This window comes from Sylvia atricapilla, chromosome Z (genome assembly GCF_009819655.1).
Source record: "Sylvia atricapilla isolate bSylAtr1 chromosome Z, bSylAtr1.pri, whole genome shotgun sequence".
NCBI classification, from domain to species: Eukaryota; Metazoa; Chordata; class Aves; order Passeriformes; family Sylviidae; genus Sylvia; species Sylvia atricapilla.
This window is the reverse complement of record NC_089174.1, coordinates 66,138,072-66,163,853: the sequence shown is the minus strand read 5'-3', so window position 1 is coordinate 66,163,853 and position 25,782 is coordinate 66,138,072. Positions and strand designations below refer to the sequence as shown.

The 25,782-nt window shown below is 38.3% G+C and overlaps 1 protein-coding gene across 1 annotated transcript; it reads left to right on the top strand.

Annotated features, from left to right (window-relative positions):
- The first annotated feature begins 81 nt into the window (after positions 1–81).
- Positions 82–21,156, top strand: LOC136373666 (protein hinderin-like). The gene is made up of 5 exons (XM_066338604.1): positions 82–142; positions 4,601–4,636; positions 6,316–6,455; positions 10,190–10,284; positions 18,380–21,156. The coding sequence occupies exons 1-5, from the start codon at positions 91–93 to the stop codon at positions 18,504–18,506; spliced, it is 450 nt and encodes a 149-aa protein (XP_066194701.1). The 5' UTR covers positions 82–90; the 3' UTR covers positions 18,507–21,156.
- The last annotated feature ends 4,626 nt before the right edge of the window (positions 21,157–25,782 follow it).

Here is a 25,782-nt window from a genome sequence, read left to right as displayed (position 1 = left end):
CACCATAGCGTGTTGCCGGCGCAGGCAGCCAATGGGCGGTGAGAACGGGGGGGGAGGTGGGGGTATGCGGGGAGTGGCGGCTGTTTCAAGATGGCGGCGGCGGCCGCCGGTGTGGGTGGAGGCGTTCGCTGGGGCTGGGGTTGTATCCTTGTCTGGGGCTCGGTGTAAGGGGGCAACGGCGGAATGGGCCGCCAGGGGCGTGCGGGGCGGCCTTCCGGTTGCCTTGGCTTGGAGCCGATGCAGCACTGTGGGTCGGGTGGGGTTCTGTGGCAGAGGCTATGTGAGGACTCCGCTGGGGGCGGGGGTGGGATTTGCTGGGGAGACAGATTGGGTATGTGCTTGTTTGTAGGGTATACGCGATATTTCAAGGCAAAAGTGACCTGGGAGAGGAGAGAGGGTCGTAAGTCCTCCTCAGTGTGACCCAGCTGTGAAATCTCGGGCCAAGTAAATATATAGGAAGTGAGGAAATTGCTTTTAGCTTATGGGAACGTGAAAGGGAATCAATAGAATGAAGTTGTACAGGCTGGAGAAAAGGAGACTCAGGAGTGACCTTATCGCACTCTACAACTGCTGACGGGAGATTGATTGTAGCCGGGTGGCGATCAGGCTCTTCTCCCGGGTGACAAGAGGACACAGTCTTAAGCTGCTCCAGGAAATGTTTAGGTTGGACATTAGAAAGCATTTGTTCACACAAAGGATTGGAGTGGACTGTCCAGGGAGGTGGTGGAGTCGCCGTCCCTGGAGGTATTTAAGGAAAGACTGGACCTGGCACTCAGTGGTTGGTACGATGGTGTGGTGTCCGGTCATAGGTTGGGCGTGGTTCTCTCAGAGGTCCTTTCCAACCTCATTGATTCTGTGATTCTTTGAAACTGAGGCTAGAAGCTGAACAGGGAGGAGATGTGTCTGTTGTGACTAGCACCTAAGCTTGACTACAAGCACAGCATTTTGTGTGACCCTGTGTGGGACATGGAGGGCTCTGCCGATGAGGGATGAGTGTGAGGTTGGGCTCGTTTGATCTGCCGGAGACCTGCAGGCCCCTGTTGTGGGAGACTGCATGGGGCTGGACACATAGATGGAGTGGATGGTTGCTGTGGTGCTGGGAGCTCAGCCTGTACAAGCCTGGTTAGGGAGAGATGTGCTTGTGTAGCTCAGAGAACCAAGAGCTGCTGTTGGGGTTTGGGCTTATGTGGCTGAGTTGAATGCTCAATGACTTGAAGTCATTGGGGTAGGACTGACAATGTGGCCTGATGGAAATTTAGAAGCTGACAATTTAGTTCCAGTTATGAGGGGTTTGAGGCATTGCTGTTAGATTTAGAGTGGGATTTCAGCATCAACTGGAAGTGATTGGAAAGAAGAGTATGTGTGTGCTCTTTTTTTTAAGTTTGAGTGCACACCCACTGGAACAATATGCAAATGAAATGGGCCAACCATTCCATGGCCTTTTTAGGGAGCCCATCGTTATGATTTCCCATCTGTGTAAAGTAAAAAAGATTGTCTATAACTTTTTCTGTGCTGTGAGTGGGATGAAGGTGTGTGGCACATACCAGATTTATTGTCACACTGTCACTGTTCTCCTCAGTTGTGGTGTTGATGCAATTACATTGACAGTCTATCAGTGAACAGGTTGTTTCCTATGAAACATGGTTTCTTGAGGCCAGCAGTGGCCTCATCTGTCATGATATTCCAAGGAATGAAGTTCTTGCTGACAGCGATTTCATTCTACATGTTTTGGTGAATAGGCAGTGTTGCCTCTTGGAAAAGTTTAAATTCTTAGAAAAGCACATGGCACAATTTTAATATGATGGTAGTATATTCTTTAAAAAAAAGAGGACTGCGTGGAGAATTTGGTAGATTGGTTTAATATATTTGGAAAACTGAAGTTGTCTCCATTGTTGTTGAATCGACTCAGCCCAGCAAGGCAGGTTGTATAGGTGAGCTGTACCCACGAGTTGAGTTTGCCAGTGCCTCTCTCTGCTGTTGCACTGAACAGTAGCTGTGGTGGTACAAGGTTTATAATACTACACCTGCCCTGCTGGCAGTCTTGGGAGGCATGTGGCAGTGGATTCATGTTAAAAGGTTGATCCTGGTGCTGTCCCCAGTCTGTTACTCTGAGGCAAGGACATTGCCTGTGAATCAGCCTCTAAGTCACTGTGATTTTCAGTCCAGCTGATTGACTCAGCCTGCTCTGACTTTGAGTTCTAATATGCTGGGCTGCAAAGCTTCATCAGAAGAGATGTCCTGATAGCTGGGGGGAGTAATAGCGACAACTTGGACTAGTCGTTATGTTCGGCTACTAGGAATTTATCTACAATAGCTGGCAATACCAGAGGCACACTCTAAAAGCAGGATGTTGTTTAGGCAGATAATTTTATTTCCAAGGCCATGTGTTGACACACAGATTAACCATATGTCAGTTGAGTAGGAATGGCCTGTGTTGAAGTTTATTGTTTCCTGAAGTAGTGTGTGCTGAACATACACTTCTCAGAACCCTGCATCTTGCTGTTGTGGTTCTGCTGACACAGCTGGGCTGTGATCCAGACTCGGACATTTGATCCACCTTGGTGTTTTTTGAAAAGCGGGTACACACAGTGCCTTCCTCGTGGAGTTTGTTCAGCTTCCTCACCCCGTTCGTACTGTGCCCCCACAGTGTGTTCTGGCAGCTGGAGATGCAGCTCACAAGTGAGAAAAGAAATACTCTCAGTGTTTGTAGAGGAAGCTGGCTTTGACAGCAGTACTCACTGTTATTTTAAACTGGTGTGAGGCTGATGAGGTGATAATTGTTTAAAAGTGATAAAGTGCATCAACAAGATCATAAGTGAGCCTGTGATCAGGCCCTTCCAGTGTGACAAGTACCAGTTGTGTGATAGACAGTGGGTGTTGATTGAAGTTGCTATCCACAGCGGGAAATTCTTAGACTTTTCCTAATTTTCTCTACTATGTGGTAATTTACTAAATTAAGTTTTTGAGATGGTGGTGTCAGAATCATATTTTAGTTAAGGCAAAAGTCTGGATAGGATCACTGAAATACTTTCACAATTTTACTTTATTATATGAATGCAGCTGCAAAATCTTAAACAAATCTGTTAACAGTACAGAAAATAGATAATTGAGTTAATTGTCCAGCCACAGAAGGCTGAGAAAAGTAAAGGGATATAAACAAAAGATAGTGGAGGAAAATTTTATGCTTTTGTTTTCCACTTTAGTATTGCCCTGGTTTCAGCTGGAATAGATTTTTTTTTTGACTTGTACTTGGTATACTGTGTTTTGTATTAGGCATGAGGATAATGCTGATAACATGCTGATGTTTTGGATGTTGATCAGCAGTGCTTAATCAAAAACATGGACTTGAGTGACCCATGCTCTGCCCGTGAGTAGATGCAGAAGAAGCTGGGAGGGATCATGTCCAGGAGAGCTGGCCCAAACTGGCCAAAGGGAGATTCCATAACAGAACATCATGTCCAGTACATAAACTGGGGAGCGTTGACTGGGAACTGCCAGTTCCTGCTGGGGAAAGGGTTGGGCATTGCTCTGTGAGCAGCTATACTGTGCATCACTTGTTTCTTTTGGGTTTTAATTCTCTCTCTCTCTCTTCCCTTTATGTTGCAATTAGTATTATTATCCTATTTTATATTATTTTGTTTCAGTTATTAAGCTTTTCTTATGTCTACCCATGAGGTTTACTGTTTTTCTCTGATTTTCCTCCCCACTTGAGTCAGGGAGGTAGACAGGGAGTGGCTGTGTGGTACTGAGTTGCTGGCTGGGATTAAGCCGCAAGTATGTTAGTTATTTATGTGGGAATAACAATCTTTACATTCAGCTAAATGAAACTGCTCCTTTAAGGAAGACAGTATGATTTACACCCTTCCCTGGGTTATACTGAGTCCTATTTTTAGTGGCTTTTAGGAGGCAGGGATTCAAGCTCAGTGACTGCTAACAGTCACAAGTGACTGCTAATAGCACAAATTATATGGTGCCCTGTTATTTCGAATTTTAAACTGTGTTCTGTGGTCAAGTAATTCAATGGTTAAACCTCTGGGATATTTGAAAGTTCTTGAAACTTCTTAAAGAAAATCAGTCTTTAGGCTTTTATGCATTGCTCATCATGTGATGATCAGATGAGAATGACCAGTTTGAAACATTTTGCATTTATGTTTCTTAGAATGTATTGCCCAAAATACATTTTTCATTTCAGTATCAATATACACTGTTTCAGAATTTGCTTTCCCTATACATCAAGATATTCCCTATATAACAATAAACTATTTAAGTTTAAATAAATATTATTAGTTCATTATCTTAGTAATTGCTCTTGTAACTGGGGCTGGTCCCTGGGATCTTCTGCAAAGGTGACCTCTAAGATAATCTTTACAGGCTGAAAGTTAATGCACAGTGAAGAAGGAGTAAGGCCTTTTTCTTTAGCGATCTCTGTGGTGATTTTTTTTTCTAACCAGATTTTCCTTGTTTTTCTTTCTCCCAAAATGTTGACTGCGTTCTTATCAACAGCTATGTAAGAGTAAGATACAAAATACTTCTTTTTACAGTCCTGTTTAAAGAGCCAAGCTTGCTCTGTTTTTATTTCCTTTAACAAAGCCACATGTAGCTTCTGATGAAGAAGATCCACTGGTATCTGTTTCAGGTATGACCTCCTAATAGACATAAACAAAGTTTTTTCCTGTGAATGATAAAATTTGCAATGTGTTTTCAGGTATGTGGTTTGTGTACATAAGTGTGTGTAAGGTAGAGAGTCATCATAAGTTGGAATAGGACATGCATGATTATAGCAGAGGATTTATGCTCTGCTAGGTAGATAAGCATACTGTATAAGATAAATAGTTCCAGGGGAATTGTTTCTGTTGCAGGTACAGCATGGCTTTATCCAATTTATAAGGCAAGCTGCACTTTTAATGTGATCTCAAAGGAATGTTGAAGCATTAGAGGTGTTAGGTCTTTTGTAAATTTTAAAGATATTGATTGAAATGAGGATTAATTTTGTACAGATAAAGCAATTTTTTTTTAATTAGTTCTTTTCACCTTGATTTACTGAGTGCATAGTTGTGTACATCGCTCGTGAAAAGGTGAATGTCCTTAGTTCCCCTTCAGTATTCTCTTAATTGTTTTGAAATACAGCTCTTAAAGTGACATGAGGTCCTGGAAACGTAGCTGGGGATGGCTAACTCTAGACCGAAATTGTGTGTGTGTTGTCCATCAGTTACAAGTTTTGAGGAATTGTACTCTTTAGGTTTGAGGTAGCATAGCTGATCCTTCAAAACCAGTGGCCAAACATCTCTGTTGAACTACAAAGCACGTGTAGAGATTTTTAAGCCAGGTGATGTTGGATTGTTTTTCTCTGTGCCCTGGAAAGAAAGCAGGGATCCTAAATGATGGAAATTGATTCACTCTGGGAAGTTTTCTGCTATTTCTGTGGAAGAGAATTTTGGGACCATTGTTTTCCCTTGTGTATGAGCATGGAATATTAGAGTTTTTAATTTACTTCTTTCGCTTGAATTGCTGGTACGCTTCTGAAATTAATTACCCAAATAAATGTAATCGATCTGCTAGGATGAAGTTAGTATTTTTTCTTCAAAATTTTTTGCAATGCTGACCAGTCAAAAATCAAACCTTGAAGCAGTGTCAAGTAGCTATGGGCTTTAATCTGGCCCTAGGAGATTTTTGTGTTAGTGTCAGTGTTGGCACTTTGGAATTGCAGCATCAGGATTTTCAGTACTTTCATGCTCTTACCATTTGTAGTAGTGATATAATTCTAATAATGGCAGGAAGTGTTTGACAGATGATCTGTGGAGCGTGCACTGCAGTATCACCTTACTCATATGCCTGGTCCTGAAAGGAACAAACAGCCTGAGCATCAGTAGGTTGGCTGTGTAACAGAAAAAGTGGTATTTTATTGTATGAGTGGTACTTTTAATGGCTTTACTGCTGGTTGGTTCCTTACTGTCTTTGGGTATCAAAGCAGAAGCTCAATTTTATGCTTTTGCATTTCAGTCAAACGATGTTTGTTTGCACTGAACTTCTGAATGTCTGAAGACATAACGTACATTTCAGAATTTATGAAATGTTCATTGCAGTTGGGTGTGCTTCAGTGCCATACACCTCTTTTTCTGCTGATGTATTCATCTTAATGAAATTTTGTATAGAGCGAGAGGCTGGGAGGAACTGCGGACAAATTCCTGAAGTGCTCATTCTTTTTAAAAAAAAAGAGTTGCAAGGTTGCCTTTGTAGAAGTCTGATTATACAAGGCAAGAATAGGACTAATTTTCACTTTATAATCTGCATGTTCTACTTGTCTTTCATTTACAGGAGTGTCTACAAAAGGAAATTTAAGAACGAGGTATTTGCCAAAATATCAACCTGGTCAAACTGAACTGAAGGTGCCTGTAGCTGTTGCTTCTGTTTCCATGGAAACTGATAGAGGCACTGGAGGTCTGACAGGGCAGCAGGTAAGTAAAGGCAATTTTTTCTTGCTCTTAAACAGTGCATAAAGTAGAAAAAATGGCTGAAAATTCTTAGATTGAAAACGTTTAAACAGTTTTAAGAGTAGTTATTTTTACAGTCTCCCACTTTTTGCCCACTTTACATGGTGACTTTCTAGCAGAAAATATCACCTAAAGAGAACAAAGACTGAATGTGCTAATTTATGTAAGTGGGGTTATGTAAAAGAGAATATTTATATTTCTATGTGTGTATTTGTACAGAGACAGTGCACGTAGCCCTGGGTAGTGCCTAACTATACTTTACTAGCTAAACATGCAGGAAGTTTTGTTCAATTTATTAATTTTCATTGCTCTAGTCATCTCATTTAGAAATAATACAAGTAAAAACTCATTTTAGAGACCTTTCTGCTGTGCCTGCTCATGTTAGAAGGGTAAAATCACTTTTTGTTTTTGATAGTAAAAGTTCAAAATGCGTTTGAGTAGTAGAAGTAGCGTTGTCAGTTGATATCAGCTGCTTTGAATTTTGTGGTCTCCTCCTGTGAGACTAGGTGATGTTTTTCCTACAGTTCCTTGCATTAGAAATTCCAAAGCAGTGGGGTTTCCTTTGGAAGGTTATTCTGTATTGTGATAGATACTGTGATGTTTAAAAATCTGTTGAAAGATGCCATTTTTCTAGTGTGGTTTGTGTAGTATAATGTCTGTGTAAGTCATTTGCGTGCTGTTGAGTCTCTTGCCTAGCAGTCATCTTGGGCCAGCCTGTAAATCACTGGGGTTTGGCATCCTCCCACTTACAGGCAGAGTCTAAAACCTTTGACTGCTTCTGCATTGCTGTTTTATTATCATAGAGTTAAATCTTGTTCTTCCTATAAGATGTCCTTCTCTGTCTTCTGTGGGCTAGGGAGCTGCCATATGCACGCATGTAGGTTCAAAACTCTGATGTGAAGACACGTGACTCAATTCTTGCTGCTTTGACAGTGTCATTGCCCTTCAGCGTGACACATGACTAGTTATTAAACTAATATTAATTTTTAGGGCTTTTCCTAGACGTGTGTATTTCCCTTTCTTTGTTTATCAGTACTTGCTTTTAGAGGTTGATATGTACCTCTACTTTGCAAATGATGATGTTAAGTGGCATGCAGATAAATTCCACAAATAGGCCCCATTATGCAGAGTCTTTATGTAGAAGCATCTCTTCAGAAGTATATACAAGCCTGCTGCCTCACAGATGCCTTCATATGTCACATTAAAATCTGTTTGGTTGAATAGTGCATTGATTGCATTACTTGTTGCCTAGAGAGTTTTTACTCTTTTTTTGTGAAAGACATTGTATAAATGAATTTTGGTGTACTCTTTTTTAAAATATAATGCCTGATACGTGAAATCTTAATTGATGACTTGTGCTTTTGTATTATTGACAACAAGATGTGTTCAAAGCTGTGTTTCATTTTTGTCTTTTTAAACCTTCACTGCTTTTTTGCTTACCTTGCCAAATTCTCATGGAAACTTTGTACTCTGAAGATAAGCTCTGAATACTTGAAACAAACAGAGCGAATGTTTTTACTTGTTACTGAAGAAGATCTTCTTTTGCATGGAATTTTCATCAGCAACACAACACATTTTCTGCAAAGTGTTGTGTGTGTGTCTAGGGAGAGCTGATGGCTTTATTACGGTATAGACTCATAGAATGGTTTGGGTTGAAAAGGACTGTAAAGATTATCCAGTCCAACTCTCTTGCCATGGGCAGGGATACCTTCCACTAGTGCAGGCTGCTCAGAGTCTCATCCAGCCTGGCCTGGACATAATTCTGAGTAAAATGCTCTAGGCTGGAGTAGGTGAGCTGCTGTGGTCCATTCTGTGATTCTATATGATTTTGTCATGCAGTTGTCACTTTCCAAGGTGAGGAGAGTATCTTCCAAGTACTGACTTCCAAAACTGTCTTCTATTCTGAACTGTGTAGGAGGGACAGAAATCTGGGAAAAGGAGACAAAACAGTCATGGCCTCTACTTCCTTTATGGTCTTGTTTTGATGTCTGAGCTGTTGCTATGCAGCTTCATTTTGGTGTGTGTTACGGTATAAGTCTGCCTCTGAGAATTTCTTGTGTGCCATCTATGCATACCTGTGGGTGATAGAAAAAACTGATTTTCCTCTTCATCTCACAAAGGTTGGTCTGACAGTATGTACATCAGTTTGAGTAGTAGTTTGAGAGATCTTCTGTTAAAATCTCCTTCACTAATGTGATCAAGCTTCATTATCTTTATTGAGAGCTGTAACTTTTCAGTTTTTCTTAAAGAAATTCCGTCATCTGTCTGCTAAAAAAAAAAAAAAAAGTCACATATTTTTAGCATGGGAAGGGAATTCCTTCAATCATCGGTTTAGTTGAATTCAGTCAAGTTAGATAGTTTCTCTTCATTTGTAAGTGACATATGTTTGGGAGGAAAACTGTGAAATCAAATACCCCTTGACAAGTGCTGAGACTTGCCTTGTGAAATTCCTTTTCTCCCTTGCCCCTGAGAAGAGTACACTGAAGTTAAACAGAAGGGTCAGGCAGGTATGAGTCTGTGTGAAAATGTCACCTCTCTTTGTAGTGGACATTATTCTTTAATTGTTTTAAAGATGCTGTTTAAGAGGCAATTAGCTAAGAAGGAAAGGGGTCTCTTCCTCTCTTCTGGTGCTCGTAGATTAGCTGCTGTTACTGATAGTGATAGAAGCCTTGTGTTGGTTTTGTATTCTTTTGTGCGCTATTGTGTTGGCTTGGCCAAACTTCAGGGCATCTGGTGGCATTCTTTTATCTGATGTAAAGCACTGCATGTGCTTAGGGGGGTTCTCTAAAATTATAAACTGAAACTCCTTCAGATTGAGTGGGCATTACCAAAATGAAATGTGAAACTTGCCAAAATTCTGGACAGAAAAGCATGGCTCTTATTGCCCCATTTATCTTCGGGTTCATATTTCATGCTTACCACTGACACTGCAGAACTGAATATCCGCTCACAGAAATTTTTGGTGAATAAAACTAGTTTGGAACCTTTTCCTGCGTGGAAACAGCCGAAGTCGGGAATGCCGGGCAGCAGACTGTCCTCTGGTGGGCATATATGGCAAGTTCAGCGGTTTTCGCTGCATTCCCGGGAATGCGTGAAAGATTTGAAGTACTCGGCCCTGCTACAGCCTTCTTTTGACAAGTATTATTGACAAAAGTAGCAAATAAGCCATTAAAACCAAACAGTAGCCACATGTCAAAGTGTGTGTGCTTTGTATTAGAAAAAATGAAATAAGGGCTTTCTCTCTGCTAACAATATTTTGCTGTTTTGTATGCTTTGGTCATAAAGGCAGCATGTTTGTGCTTTTTTTATTTTTTTTTTCTTACTTCCTATGTTATGATCTAATATGATAAAGTTCGAAGTTGGATTTGGGTATTGCTGCACTAAATTTCCCAAGTCATGGGAACCTATACCTCTTTATCTAGTATGAATCAAGGAATAGTGCATGTCTTAAAACTTTACCTATTTTAGTATCAAAGCTAGCAGCTTGCATTTGAATTACAAATCTCTTAATTCTTCACAATTTGGTAATTTGTTTCATTGAAATGTACTTACGTTTTAAAAAATACAAATTTTACTTCTAGTTGGAATTGATCTACTTTCAGCTTCTAATTATTAGGTCTTGAAATGCTTTTAATAGCTTATGAAATATTTGTTTTCTTTTGAACAGTAGATTCTAAAATGTAACTTTAAATTTTCAGGGCACTAATGAAGGAGGAATGAAGAGGGCTTCTTTAAAGGATTTGTGTCCTGAGGACAAGAGACGCATTGCAAACTTAATTAAAGAACTTGCCAGGTAAGAAGAAGCATCACCTGAAAATGCATTAAGTTTAAAGAGAGTTGTTTCTCTAATTAACATCAAGCAATGTAGAGCTGCATAAAAAACCTGAATATTTGCACAAGGTAGTTTTTCTTTCTGGAAAAGGTATGAAGCAGCCTGGTTGTTTTTCTTCTAGCTTCCTGAGCCTCTAAATATATATTTAAAGCAGAGGCCAAAATGTCTTGACCGGCAGTACTTCATCTGTAATAACCTAATGACAGGGCTAGGATTTTTTTTGTTGTGTGTATCCAGTGTATAGGTAAACACATTCTGCTTTTGGAAATGACAGACTTTGTTGCTATGAAAATTTGTAGTGCTTGTTATTTGGCACAGAGGTAAGCTTTTATATAGAAGGCCACATTAAAGGTCCGTTGCTGATCTTGTGGCCGAAACATGTTGATAATGGTTTGCCGGTGTAATTTTTACTCACCTAGCCAAACTTCTTCTTGCTTCTGTTAATTTCTTCAGATTTCACCTAATTCTTGAAAAGAGAGGTAGAAATAGTGAAAGTTTCTCAGCTTTATCAAAAGTATTTTTCTAAGTTTCATATCAGTACTAGTTACATTCTCAAAGGTAAAGGAGGTAAAAAAGAGGTTGAGTTAAAGTGAGGAGATTCTTGTCTTACTCTTTGTCCCTAATACCTCAGGATCTCTTGAAATTTGTTTCTTATGGAGTGGCTGTAAAAATGAGAAGTAGCACATGAGCCTTTGGCAGGCTTTGCCATATTAGTGAGGAGGCTCTTGTGAGATGGTCCCAGGTCCTTTGTTATTGTACATACTTAGAACTTTTAAAGGCAAAGCTTTTCTAGAACTGTAAGTTATCTGGTAACAATTAAATGCTTTTTGACATAGATCCATTATGTCTGTGCATTAATTGGCAAACATGGCTGTACTTTTTCATTTTATATAAGAAAATTTTGAAAATTAGAGAAATTAAGTTACTTGCTCAAGGTCATGCAATAACTCTCTGGTGCAGCTAGGAATATTTTCTCTCTGATTATCCTTATCCAGTGGACCATTTTACCTGCTTAATAATTTGTACTAATACAGGATTTCTTACCATACAATATTTTAGTAATTTCTGAAGTTCTTCATGCTTGCAACTCTATTTTATCATGTCTTGTGTTAGAAAAAGGCTGTCATAAAAAGTAGATTGGTGGGAAGCCTGGTTACAAATTGTCAGATGTTAGAGCTATTCAGACACTGTTGCCACTGTTGATATATAGAGGTATATTCTAATATTAAAAAAAGCCTTTTATTACATTGTTCCTCATAATACACTGCTCCCTAGTGAATAGTAGTACAGTAATTCATTTGAGCATGGGATTCTTCTTAAATCTCAGATGCTGTGATTTTTCCCTGAGGACAGTTTGATATTTCTGCCTGACATTTCTTTGAAGAAAAATAGAAGGTGCAGCAACATTAATTTTGAAAAGTAAAATTAGTGGAACACTATTATTTTATACTTAGTTCTCTTTTATTTTTAAACCTAATCATATTTTTATTGGATGTAATTAAAAGTCCTTTGCAGAGTAATAGGGAAGTTGAACTTTAATTCCGCTCACCTCGTCACTTTTTTAAAATTCTCCATAATTTTCATCCTTAGTTGTCCAATGATAGAGAGTTTTTACAAGCAGTAGAACATTCTTTGCTACTTTGGAGAAGAAAAAGTAACAGCAGAATGTTGAAAGTTTTGCAGGAACACTGTCCTGCAGTATCACTTAGGATAATAAAGGAATCACGTGGGCTGTACCTCTGTTGTTCCTTATTTTGCTACAATTTATGAATGGTAGTTGAGGCTAATTTGTTGCAGGATGGTGAACAGATATAGTTTGGTCAGTAAGTAGCTGTGTGAAGGCTCTTCTAAAGTGGTAAAATCCTGCTTGTGTGGAAACCAGTTGCAAAATATGAATGACTGCTGGGGCTTGAACTTCAGCCAGGTCTTGCCTGAGCAGTTCAGGGTAGTGGTCTTTCCCCAGCTTCTGTGATTGCTGAAGGACAGAGCTCTCCTGTACTTTTCATCCTCTTCCTTTTCTCTTCCTCCAACTCTTACTCCCACTGCACTTTTAAACATTGAGAGTGTATGCATTTGTTAATTTGGTGAAGTGTCAGACTTTGTCTTGGTATGAGTAAATTCTAATGCTGGCTACATTAATATAATTTTTTTCTGAAAATAAAAAGATCTTCTGGGCTGTAAAGAACTGCTGCTGGAGATTCCAGTGGCTGACATCTCCTTAGCTTCTCAGAATTTTATGGAATTGGATTTTGAGACAGGGTCTAAAGAAAGGACTCAGTTGTATCCTTTCTAATCCTCCTTTCTAGACTAAATTTTCATAGCTTTTCATCTGTGCTGCCACCTGTAAATCTAACCATTATTGTGCCCTTCTTTGAATGTATCCTTTTAAGGTGAAATGAGAGTGGCAGACTGGAGCCAAAGTTTAAAATACTCCAATATTGCAAATTTGAGCTTTTTAATTCATTGTGTCAGCAAATTCTTTTAAAATTGCTTTTGTAGAGGAATTTCTGAGAAAAATGAGTCATGTCCATGAATGCCAAAGTGCTTTGTGAGTAAGTGGGGTATTCTTGAGTGTGATCAGTCATTGTTTTCTAAGACAACCAGCGTGGCACCTTCATGTTTTCAGTAAGGTCCTCCTGGCATGGTGATGAGAGTGGCACAGTAAGAGCAAATTTTATCTCTCCCTATAAGCAAAGTCCTTTCAAAGGAGGCAAAGACTCTCTGAGCTTTTATTCCTGCAGGGTGTTCCTGAAGCAGTCATCATCTTATGTAATGAAATCAGCAGTGACATGGTGAAGACACAGAAAGGGTCTTATGCTCGTACTTGCTGCCAGTGTCAGGACACATTAGCCTCTGCTGAGCAGGAGCAGTGCAGGGTCTGCTGGGACGTAGCCAGTTGACTGTTGAACATTAAGGACTTGCTAGACACCACACTGAGAATGATTATGAAGTATTCTAGAGTGAAATACTCCGAGTGATATTGCAGATTTTGAGAGTTCTCTCTGTCTTGGCATTTGGCTGAATAGAGAGGATCATAACTCCTTAGCAGAGAGGGCAAATATGTGTGTGCTTGCAAGTATTCACTCCTAACTGATATATAGCCATAGTTCTGTGGCTTTTGGGCTCCTAGTATGGCAGGTACGTCATAAGTACTTCTCCCCTGATCACAGAGGCCTGTACAGCTCACATAAAAAGCTTGTCCTTTGGAGTGAGCAGAGGCATTGACTAAGCAATGTAGAATGCTTCATGAAAGTTTAATTTTTGATTTTAGTGGCGAAAATTGGTATCTTAACTATTTTGCATTCTATTCTCTTTCTTCGAGTAAGATACACTTGGAGAAAGCTGGCTTCCTGTTGTCTTTGCAAACAAATTTTCAAAAGCAATTTAGGTAGAAAGGTATCATAATGCCCTTAGGCACCCATTTCCAAATGAGATACAAGATGGTTTTTGCTATCATATTAGTGTTCTGGCTAAGATTACTGGCATGCCCAGAGGGACTTGTAACTGGCAGCTACTAAAACAGCCTTCAGACAGCCCTTTATCCCTCACTGAGAGTCTTCCCAAGACCTTGGATTCGTAAACTCTTTGTAGGGTACTACTAGCAGTTTTGGATACTAGTCTTTTCTGCTGTTTTTGATAGGAAGCTGAAATTGAAATTTTCTAACAAAAGGTGAAAATGGGCTTCAAAACAGAACATTAACTTGGTTGCAGAACTGGAAACCATTGCACAGGTTTCAGTAAAGCTATTATAGTGTATATCTGCTGTTTTTTTTCTTCCAGTCCTTAAGATCTTTGAAGGAAAACTTGCCTGTACTTTGTATTACAAATCTGATATGTTTGGCTTCTTGTGTTGCCTTCTCTCCTGGGTTACACTATTTCATATTTAACCAAATTGTTACCTGGCTTTAAGATCAAAATCTTTTCTCTTGTTTTATGTGTTACTTTAGGAGCAATTTTGTGCTGCAGTTTTCTTAATTGCTCAGGCAGTGAGACTACGAATGAGAGATCTGTAAGCATGTCTGGAAATTAGTTTGTGTTGATAGGTAAAGCATGTGCAGGATTATTGTATCACCTATCACACTTAGTTTCTGTGCTTAAATAGCCATTTGTAGCTGTAAATTCATGCTGTGAAATCTAGTTTTGTATTTTGCAGGTTGCATATCATAAAATTTATCCACTGTGTAGCAATTTCAATTCAGTTTTGGGCCCATATAGTTTTTTTGATTATTTTTTTCTAATGCATACAAACTGCATATGATTCTTGAGAAAAATGTAACAGGTTTGTGAACCCTGATCCTTGGACAAAAATTGTTTCTTTCTTCCCTCCCTCTCTCCCACCCTCCTCCATAGTGGTCTTCCTTGTTCCAGATGCCATTCTTTGCTTGGAATTTAAAACTTGTAGTTTGCAAGAGTGGTCACCAAACTATTTTCATCTTTTCTAATCAGCTGGCAGACTGATACCAGATTGGTGTTTACTAAAAGATAAGTCTTCCCAAGGAGTGTAGGAATGTTCAGTGATGTTCCCAGTGTCTAGATCTCTTTTGTTTAGCTTATCGTCTGTCTTACCTAACTGAGCTGCAGTGTTCTTGTTGCATTTCAGAGTTCTCTTGGTAAAAGCTAATTTTTTAAAAAATCTTAGAAAATAGAAGACGCTGTTTTTAATTTGCTTTTTCAACTCTGCCTTCAGTCAGAAAGAGCTGAGTTCTGTCCCTAGTGTAGTACTGCTGTGAGTATGACCATGGCTCTTTTCTTGTGCTTGGCAGTTTTTCATTAAACAAATAAAACTTGAAATGCTGTTGACTTGTGCAGTGCTTCAAAAATTCCACCTGGAGAGCATCAGTCCTGCTTACTCAGTGGAATGAAATCAGTGTCATCAGCAAACTCCTTGATCAATTCCTTCTCTAGATCAGACAGAAATAGAAGTATCAGTGGTGAGCTTGGGAGCACACAATAATAATTGGAACTAGTGAACTAGGAATTAATTTTAACCCTAAGGCAGATGTCCTAGGAGGGCTTTTTGTCAATATATTTGCATTAAGAGTTTTTCTAAAGAGGCTTCTGTAAAATAAAATTATTTATTTAAGTGCATCTAGAATTATGTAGGCTTTGAACTGTTGAATTTAAAACAAGTCTTGAACAAAGATGGTGCATGTCCTATGGCACCAGGTAGGTGAATGTGAATGGCATGCAAGAAAATGTTGCAAACACTAAATTGAAGGAATAGTTCCTATGATTCATCATCTTTGCTCTCAGCTGTCAGTGGTCTGTTTGATCCTGGAAGCAAGAACAATGGATCTGGATACCAGCATGTTGCTCAGTGGAGCAGCTGAGCTCTTTGTAGTTATTCCTTTGTTTTTTCACTGCTCTTTTCTAACCCAAGAGGGTGAAAATACTTTTGAGGCATGTTATATGAACCTTTTAAAGTTTTTGTACAGCATCAGTGAAGTCCTCCATAGTTCTGCTAAAAATCATCTGTTCTTTACTGCCAGAAGGTAAAGAAATAAGTTAATTAAAAAAACCTCCAAAACACCTCATTGAGCTATTTATGGGAAGTGACATAAATCCAGCGTAATCTGATGACATTCTTATATTCCTTTTCTCTAACTTCTTTTGCCACTTCATGTGAGTAACAGTCTTTTGGATCTTGCCTGCCCTTTATGGGCTGTCTCTTGCTTTGTGATACATAAACACATACTGCCACATTTCTTCTGTGATCATTTGCTGTTCTCAGTTGTTTACTGCGTAAGATATGTAGCACAATATATTCGTATGTCTGGGAGTGTGACAGCTTGCTGTGATACGTGTTAAATACAAACACAGCACATTAATGTGATGTACACTGATATAAATAACAATTCAGAGGATCTAGAGATGAGTAAAGCCTGCTAGGTTTTGCCAAATTTTTCTAGTGCTCTGTTCTTTCATACCTTTTTTCTTATACTGTTAGTCAATTTCAGTGTTATTTGGTGCCCTCATGGCCCAGCATTTGTTGCCCCAAACTCTTTTGTCATGCAGGATCACTCCTGCAAAGTTACTGAGCAAGCTTCTTTCCTCTCATAGAATCCTGGAGATGATACTTGTTCTCTCTTTCCAGTTCCTTGCCGTATTCTTGTTTCATTCCTGTCTTTCATCCATGTGGCCATTGCATTCCTCATTGTGGTTTTCAAATTAATTTTTTTTGTTTTTGCGTCTTTCACTCATTATGTGAAGGAAGGTCATATGTGCTGTAGTCATGTAGGTGGTTGCACTGGACTTAGAGGACACAAATGGGCCACGGTTAGATATGAAAGCCACTATCTGCAGCCTATGGCAAATGTGCTGTGTCTGTTACTGCAAGGATGTGTGGTGGATATTTGTTAAAGTTTGTTGCCTGCCTAGCTAAGGAGTGCAGAGGTGTTGGTGTGGGTCCAGAGTTTATACAGGTGGTTTCCTTTACCGCGTTTCTTTAATGATATGTAGACAATCCTTTTGACAGCCTGTGACTGGAGGGGAAGGGGCCTAGGAACAGTTGAACTCATCGCACCTTCTCAGGCTGGACCCAAGGTTGTGAGATCTTGTGCATCTGACTAATGGAATGCTTTTACACTAAATCCATTGTCTTTTTATTCCCTGTACTTTAGCAACTTTACAGTTAATAGTTTGATCCAAGCTTTCAAACCTCCGTAATTTAAATAATTTGATTATACAGATCTATTGTTTTTCTCCCTCTAGGTTTGTAGAGAAAAAGTGTGAGTTTCAGTATTATTATTTCCAACTTCATGCAGTCCTCTTGAGCTGATATGGGAAGGGCTGTGGCTTGATTTTGGAGTTGAGGAATACTCCTTATCTGAAGTTCACACAAGGGGAGTGACCCAGCTGTGGTATTTATGTTACAGTATTTTCTGCTGGAAGATCAAAACAAGTCTGTGCCCTCTTAAGGGAAACAATGATATCAAATGTATGGCACAGTCCTTGAATGAAATATTCTATTAAGAATATTAGTCTAATGGGACAAGTGGAAGGCTTAGTTTAGTACATATATTTATTTATTTATATTTCATTTTTTCCTCCTCTCTCCTCTTCCTATAAGATTGTTCCACTTTAAGGAAGTTAAAGTTGGAGCTTTCTAAAAGTTATATTGCTTTGGTCTTCTGTCACCTATGTTGTGGCAGCTGTTTCATCATCATAAAAGACTGAACTTTAAGAGCCTTCAGCAACAGAAATTGCCTAAGTGCAGAGCAATAATATTTATTAGTCTAAGCTCATTACTTAATATTTTTGTGGAGCTTTTATAGAACCATGATTTCCAAGCAACATTTTTAGCATAGTTATAGGATCATCTGTGCATAATGATCTTCTTGCCTACGTGATATCAGAATAACTGTTTTTACAGCCTGCTCTTGAGGTGCAGAATAAATGATCATTGTAAGCCTTTCTCCCACTGTCATCTTTTAATCTTGATCCAATTATTTGCATTGAGCAGCAAGATACAGGATGCCATGCCCCAGACAGAAAGGAAAATTTACTCCTGCAGCTTGATATTTGAAAATCGTCAGAAAAGAGCAAACTGTTTTGTTTGGAGAAAGTTAACAAGAAAAATGATTCTTTCCTGGACTTGTATTTGACCAGTAAAGGTGAAAGAAGGATTAGTTTATAGATTAAGAAACAGAAAAAATTCCCAGAATTTTCTTCCTGTCATGTCAGCTAAACTCTCCCATCTGAGTTTTCTGTCTTCATATCCTGGGTTTGTAAGTGTCCCAGAGAATCTTCATTATGGCTGCAGGGAATCAGATTGGACAAACCTGATTGTGGGTTCAAGTCCTAACTTTGTTCTTCCATGCTGCCCATTAATGTGCATGTACTCTACTGAGATCACTGTTTTTGAAAAAAGAAAAAAAGGTATTGCATAAAGTCATACACATCTTCCTGTGCAATATGTTAAAGTAAACATTGTGAGGAACTAACCTGCTTAAGCGTGGAGAGGATGTTATCCATTTACCTGCAAAGTGGTGGTGGAGTCAGAAGTCAAGCACTGTGGTTATGGGCATATATTTTATTTTTCTCAAATTCTTTCCAGGGTAAGCGAAGAAAAGGAGGTGACGGAAGAACGGCTGAAAGCTGAACAGGAGTCATTTGAGAAGAAGATCAGACAGCTAGAGGAGCAGAATGAACTTATCATCAAGGAAAGGGAAGATATCCTTTAAAAATATGTGCAATGGCTCAGTGAAATAAAAAGTGAAGTACAGAGAAATAATTGTTCTAATTTATGGCATAGAATAAATCTGCATGTGCTGCCATTCAAAAGCAATCAGAGAGATGACTTCTCAGCATGTGACACTGGTTCATTTGAGCTTAAACTGCCATCCAGCTGTTCCTATGATGTTGTTTTGTTACGAAATAGATATTTGTCAACTAAAAATGACAATAAGGAATTTACACATTAAAATATGATTTTTTTTTAAATTCTGTTAGATGGTTGTAATTTAGGTCTAAAACTTGCATGGTATTCCATTTCACTCCATGTCCAGAGAAAGGGAATCTATGCTAAATGGATATAAATTAAATATATGTATTAGGAGATTTAGCTAGCTTAGACTTTGTTTGGTGTAGGGTTGGTTTTTTTGTATATAAAAACAGCAGGTTCTCTTTTCTTGCTGACTGTGACTTGCATTTCTTTAAGCTGTATACGCATAGTACCAATCCTGTAATATCACATGCAAAGTCACTGTTGCAGGAATTGCAGTTTTCATTTCTGGGGTGTGACAGACTTTTACAAAATTCTCTTGTTCATTTCTCTCCCAGATCTCTGATATTGATGCTGTAGTGTTAAATTTCTCAGAGGGCTAAGAACTGGCTGCAGTGGGATAGGGAAGAAACAGAGCTGCAGCTACAGGAAAAGCAAATAGTGTATGATTCATTGGGAGCTGCATTGCCAGTAGGGAGGGTAGTAATGTTTTAAAAAGCACGATGGAGCCCAGTGTGCAGTACTGTTTTCAGTCCTGAGTCATCCCTTATTCAAGTTAAAAATAAAGTTAGTCACAAAAAGAAGCTATTCAAGCTATGGGCCAGTGTTGAAACGGAAGTAGACATAACTCAGAAACTTAAACATGAATTTAGAGGAGGGTTCTTGAAAACTCTGGCTTTGTAGCATAGTGGTACTTACTTTTCTGGAAGGTATTTTGTCTGTTTGTCCTAAATAATAAACGCATCAACAGACTTAGCTGGCTGTGAATTGTCACTGGAAGATATTAGATATGAGGTATTTCAAGAGCCTTTAGATATGACAACAACTCTTTGACACTGATTTCACTAAAGTCAGTATTTTGTTGCATATCTTGTGTACTCAGCTCATGAATGTGGGTGGGATGCTTATTCCTGTTTTTTTTGTTATTTATCCACAAAAAGCTTTCATTAATTCACATGAAGTTTATTTGGCTAGTGGAAAGTTGATATGCTTTCTTTTTTGGTTTTGCTGTTTGGAGTTTGTTCCCTTTCTTTTTTTTTCTTTACCAGAAATAGATTGCACAAGCATGAATACTTTTCCAGAAGTCTGGTAGACATGGCAGAAGGTTAATGCATGCAATTTTACACTTCATAAAACTCTGTAAAACCTAGATATATAAAACAAGGTTATAATTTAAAACAATGTAATTTTAACTGCTGCAATACTTGCCTATCATACATGAATGATTCAAGATCTTCGGTGTAACTCTGCTTAATTTTTTAAAGCTTGTTGGAGAGACAAGGAATAGTAGAAATGACTTGCTGAGGCTGAATACAGATTACAGCTGTTTCAAGTACAGCAAATTGAAATTCTTTAAGTTCTTGTGGATTCTAGTGTCCACTTGCAAATAATATTATATCAGGGATATAATACCATAAGAAAAAAAAATTCAAGTCTGTTAAAATCAAATTTACCTTTTTTTCTTACTTCACATAGCTAATTTATCCTTATAATATAAGATAACTTTCTTTACTGCAGTATTTAAAAGTACCTTGCAATAATAAATTGGTGCTTCTGATATAATTGCAGCTATCCAGCAAAGTGCAATTTCAGCTTGGTAAGGATTTGGTTCACTTAGCATGGGGGACTGTGTGGGTTTTTTTCAGCAACATGTATTTTTGTTGTTTTGATTTTTTCCTTGAGATTTTTGCAGGAAAAGTGTTGTTTGGTGCTTGAAATTCCTGCTTTGAGGAAAATCCATTCTTATTTTATTTTATTGAGGCTGATTTTTTTACTCCTGAGAAGCTGTAAAGACCCCTCTGTTCAAATTTGCTGCTGATGGAAGTATTAGAGAAGCTTTGGGGGAAAGGAGATGGGTGGTATGTAATGTTCTCACTACAAAACTTCAAGTAACTTGTCAGCATTTAAAAACCAGCATCTGTCTGCAGCCCAAGCTCACATTTACTTTCGATCTGCTCAGTGCTGTCTGGGTAGGGAACAACAACTAAAAATTTCATGCAGATTTAGAAATCACTTCTACCCTTCCTTAGCTGATGAAACTTTAAAAATTGAGTACTTAGTACTAGAGCAGTGGAGAACTACAGTGATGAGCATGCTGTGAACCATAATTAGTCCAGCCTATTGTTGGGGTTGCCAAATACTTAGTATCACAGAATTAAGAAAAATCAGGGATTTCAGGTACACCTTGGTCTACACCTTCTTCCTAAAGCAGTATTTAGGGCTATCATCTTATAATTTGGTCAAAAGTAGCTGTTTTGGCTTGGTTTGTTTCATAACATTTACACTTCAGACTGACTTCTTTCAAAAGAAACTTTATTCAAAGTGTTCCAAAGCCAAAAGAGAGTCAAAACTTTGTGTTGTTTATAATAAACTCTTTTGCTTATAATAAACTGGAAAGTTCTGGTGCTGCTGTTCTTGGAAGATGCGGCAGTTAGTGGTGTTCAGCTACGCTTGCTGGGGTGACATTTCTTGCTGTTCTTACTAAAATTTTCCCAGTTGCGCTGAACTGGGTAATCCAGTAACAGCTGTTCATGCTCTTTTGATGCCCTCCCCAATGAAAGCGTCTTACAACTGTGATGATGATAAAGTGGTGGGGAAAAATACCTCTTCCCGAAAGCGAAGTTTACGTAAAAGATAAAGAGGAAAAATGTAAATGGTGTGTTTATTGGGAGAGTGAGATCTAGAATGTGTCTGGAAAGAAAGACTTGGAAAAGGAGGTTGGGCTGGACATGACCAATGTGAAAGCAACAAAGCCTGTGACTGGGTTCGGAAATGTTTAGGATAAGCAGTCAGGGTTAATAAGATCTGAGATGGTGACCTAGGACCAGTCAGACAATTGTAAGACAGCTGATGCAGGGGCTGTTTAGGGTATTCATGCACCCTCTGAACTTTTGAAATAGAGTTTGGGACTAAGCTCATGTGAGAGGAATTGCCATGTGTAACCTCCTGTGTTGTCTTCTACAGCATTTGCTTTTGCTACATGTGTTCTCTTTGCTGCTGTATGGTGACTAAACTGCTTCTAGTGGCAGTCTAGATTTTGGCATTGGCTTTGGAGTGTGTGGCTTGCAACTTCTTTGTTCTTATTTACGTTATTTCGTTTGCATTTTCACGGTAAGAGATGGGCAGTATGCACCATATTAATGCACTTAGACTACTTGTGCTGTGTCTTTTTCCTCTTTTGCTAGGAGTTGCTAATAGAAAAGCTTTTGGCTTTCCGTTTTTTTCCTGATGTAGTTTCAGGCACCTCTTATTGATTTAGGTCTGAAATACAATTTAATTTAACAATTAGGAAAATAGCCTCTGTAAGATGTCCCAGTGCTGTCATGATACATGTCTTAGAAAGAAAACTATAATAAGATTATTAAGAAATAAATACTACTGATACTTCATATGTTGTGGTCTTTAGCTTTTCTTGTTATCACCATGAGGGATTTTTTTCATGTAAATTTGATGTTGTTGCATAAATGAAGAAGAAAAAACAGCTGTAACATTTCTGTAAAGACTTATTAATAGGTGAAGAGTAGATGTCTTTAAGGTTTTTTTTTTTAAATGGTTGTTGAATTCTAAACTCTGCTTAAATTATTATTATATAGACAAATAATGGGAAAATAAAGGAAAGGAGAGATTCTGTTTATTACAAACTTTTTTTTTATTTTTTGTAGATTTAAACTAATCATCTGTACTATGCTGCTGTTTTGGTTTATATTTAGAATGTACCTAGAACATAACTTAAGCTTTTTGTTGGAATTGTTTACTGACTGAACATACACTTACAAAATGGTTTGACCCTGAAATATCATCTAGGTCCAACCCTGGGACAGGGACACCTCCCAGTAAATCAGGTTGCTGAAGACCCAACCGAATTCACACAACAAATCCTGTGTGATTTACTTGATTAGTCTTAAAATTGATCACAGACTCTGTTTACATATGTCCTTAATATTATAGAATTTCTTAATTAGTTGGTTTTACATGCAGTTAACATTAATATTAATTTGACTAAAACAGTTCGTTTGCTTATAGTATTAGCGAGACATAGAATATTAATTTGCTGGAAGAATAATGAGCTTTATAAGCATTACCTAGAGACTTTAATAAAATGCTTTTAGTTTTGCCATAGTACTGTTCATTACATAAGTTGTGCATACATAAATTAGAACCACATACATATTTTGTTATTTTCCTATCTTACTGTGTTAATATAAAATTAGTAATATTTTTCAGAAGAAAAAGAGCTACTGGCTTGCTTAATTCAAAGAACAAAATAGTAGGAAAAGGAAATATCAGAGTACAGAATTAACTTGCTGGTTCTGCCTTATTTTCCCTGTAATGTTAAATCTGATCTACTGAAAATACAACACCTCTGCTTCCTTTGCTTTTTTAATCAGATCCATCAAGTTGTCATTACAGGCGAGGGAACAAAGGTGGTCTTGCACAGAAGGGCTTTGGCCATGTGTTTTGTTGGATGTGTGGTTCCAGTGTCTTGCATAGCAGATTCATGTGTGTGTGCCTTCCTGGGGCTGCTATTGGCAAGGGGACAGTCTGCACTTAAAAGGACAGCACTGTGTCAGGGAAAGGTGGGCCACAGATATTAACACTGGAGTTAAGCATCTGTATATGAAAATGGGGCCCTGCTTTGCTGTGCCCCCACCCCTTCCTCCCTGAAGAAAAAAACGGCCAGAAGAAAATTTCTGTATAAAGGCAAATCTGCCATTTGCAGGAAACTTGTGCTTTTGAAAATTAGGCTATTTATTTAAAACTCAGTAACAACGTTAGAGATTAACTTTGGCTATGTCTGTTCCTGATTGGTATGGTTTCTGACAAGTTATAAACTGAGGGTTTGAAATGACCGTCATTATTTTCCTTTTATTTCTTAGCTTTGCTCCCTCAGCTTATCATTTGAAGTTTTTTCCCTTTTTATTTTTCATATGTGAATGCATACTGTATGTCTTCTTGTGCACCATAATTTGTTTGAAGGTATGTGAGGAGAATGGAAAATTAGTATTTTGCTCCCTTCTTCCATTTTATCCAACTACTTTACTCTTTGAAGGTGTTTCTCTTACTGTTATTTCAGGTATCCTACTAGTAAATGTTTCTAAGCAACCATTGTGGTGTAAGCAACCAAAAAAAGCTGCACTTATTAAAAAGTCCCTGAATATTTATATACTATTCTGTTACCGCAGTATTAGCTAAATAATGTATGTATTTATGAACTTAAATGTAGAAGAATCAGTCAAGGACTATTGGGTAAATAAGATATTTTGAATTTTTCATGAACTTTTTAACTAAAATAAGGTGAAACATATTGTAATGTAAAAAATTCAAATGGATCAATGGCTGGAGATTCATTTGAAGCTTTCTGTGCTTAATCCTAGTTAGTGCCTTGTAGCACAATCTAGCAACACTGTCCATGTTATGAAAATACGCAGATTCAGCAGGCAGCATCTAAGCAGTCGACAGCAGTCTCTGTAGAATATGAGCTGGACAGGCTTTTTGTCCTAAAACTCTGCACTCAGTGGTGAGTGATCATCTGTGAGATGGTACTGTCAGCATAGAAATACACCTGTGGAATGGGAGAAGAGTATTTGCTCTGTGTTTTATACCAAGAGTGAAATGGTGTTCTCCGTGTGTCTGACTGAAGTGGAGATGTTCCCACTCAAGGGTTTTTGTATAGAATTTTGGAGTTCCCCTGAGGTGAATGTTGAGGGCTAGTTGCATCCTCTCATCTCCCATGTTTCATGGCGTTTTTAGATTGTGGTGATCTGTACCTGGTCTAGAGACTTGATGATTTTAAAACTGAGTAAGAGCTGGAGTTCTGCCCTGCTGGATTGTTGATACCCATGAGTAGCTATATGCTTCCCAGACAGCCTGTCTCCCAGCTCTGGGTATTTGATGCACAGATCTATGACACTATTTATATTAACTGTGTGGTGAGTATGTCAGAACTGGATATGATGATGGGCTGCCCCTGTCTAAAGAGGAGGAAATGTACCTTCAGCCATGGCAATCTCATGTATCAATATCAGGTATTTTAAGGGAAAAAAAGTGAAGTAGTTCAGGTAAAAAAAAATTCTCTGTAGGAATCAGGCTGGCCAGTTTACATGTCTCAGGTGAAAGAGAGATCTTTCTGCTTTCTCCAGATACTTAAACTGACCAGGCTACTTACCTGACTGAATCTGACCTGTGGTTCTGTGGTTGTTGTTGAAACATTTGGCTTTAGGCATGTGAGCTTTCAAAGTGATGTTTGAGTTAAATTTTTTCTTTATGACATTTTGCTCATTTGGAAACAAAGACTGAGATCTTTTAAGAGGCACAAATGGGAAAATGAGATCATTAATTGTTGAAGCTGGTACTGTAACAAATTGACTAGAAATGTGGATTCAGAGAAATTGATGTACTTTATCCCTCTAAACTAAATGAATTCTCCATCTGCTTCAGCTTCTCAACTATAATGAGGACGAAGGGCTGACTCTGCTATTGGTTTCCATGTCTTCCTTCACTATTTTGGAAAGTTTAAACATTTCTTGCATAATTAAATACACTTTCAATAAATCAATCTTATAATAATTGTTGTTCAGGAGAGTTCATTATTCAGTTCAGTCTTTTAAATTACTGTTCTTCTTTAAAGGATTCTTCTGACGTAATGGCTTCTTCTAAATCCATTTGCCATGCTCTGGCTTGTAATTACTTTAGATTTGAAGAATAAAATGAATGGCTTTATTATTAATCAGTAGCAAATTTGTCTTACTGTTTTTAGAGTGGCCTTCACTCATGAAATAGTTTTAATGGTCTTAGATAGCAAAACACTTAATACCTCTCTTTCAACAGAGATTTAGTGAAAGCAATCAGATAGTTTTGTGAGTTTTTTTTCTTCCATCTCTCTCCCATTAAACATTTGTCACAGTGACTGTCATCATGTGTATGCTGTTGTATTATGTGGGCTGCTGGCTCTCTGAAAGCCTTGTTTTGCTGCCTGCTTTTAAATTGGAATTTTTTCAGGCTGGGCTAAGCTTTAT

What these genes read in the sequence shown, in the direction of transcription:
- LOC136373666 (XM_066338604.1), top strand. Translation starts at nt 91, where the DNA reads ATGGCGGCGGCGGCCGCCGGTGTGGGTGGAGGCGTTCGCTGGGGCTGG. An exon ending in CGTTCGCTGGGGCTGGGGTT is followed by an intron (nt 143 to 4,600) that starts GTATCCTTGTCT and finishes AGCCACATGTAG; the next exon opens with CTTCTGATGAAGAAGATCCA. An exon ending in TCCACTGGTATCTGTTTCAG is followed by an intron (nt 4,637 to 6,315) that starts GTATGACCTCCT and finishes TTTCATTTACAG; the next exon opens with GAGTGTCTACAAAAGGAAAT.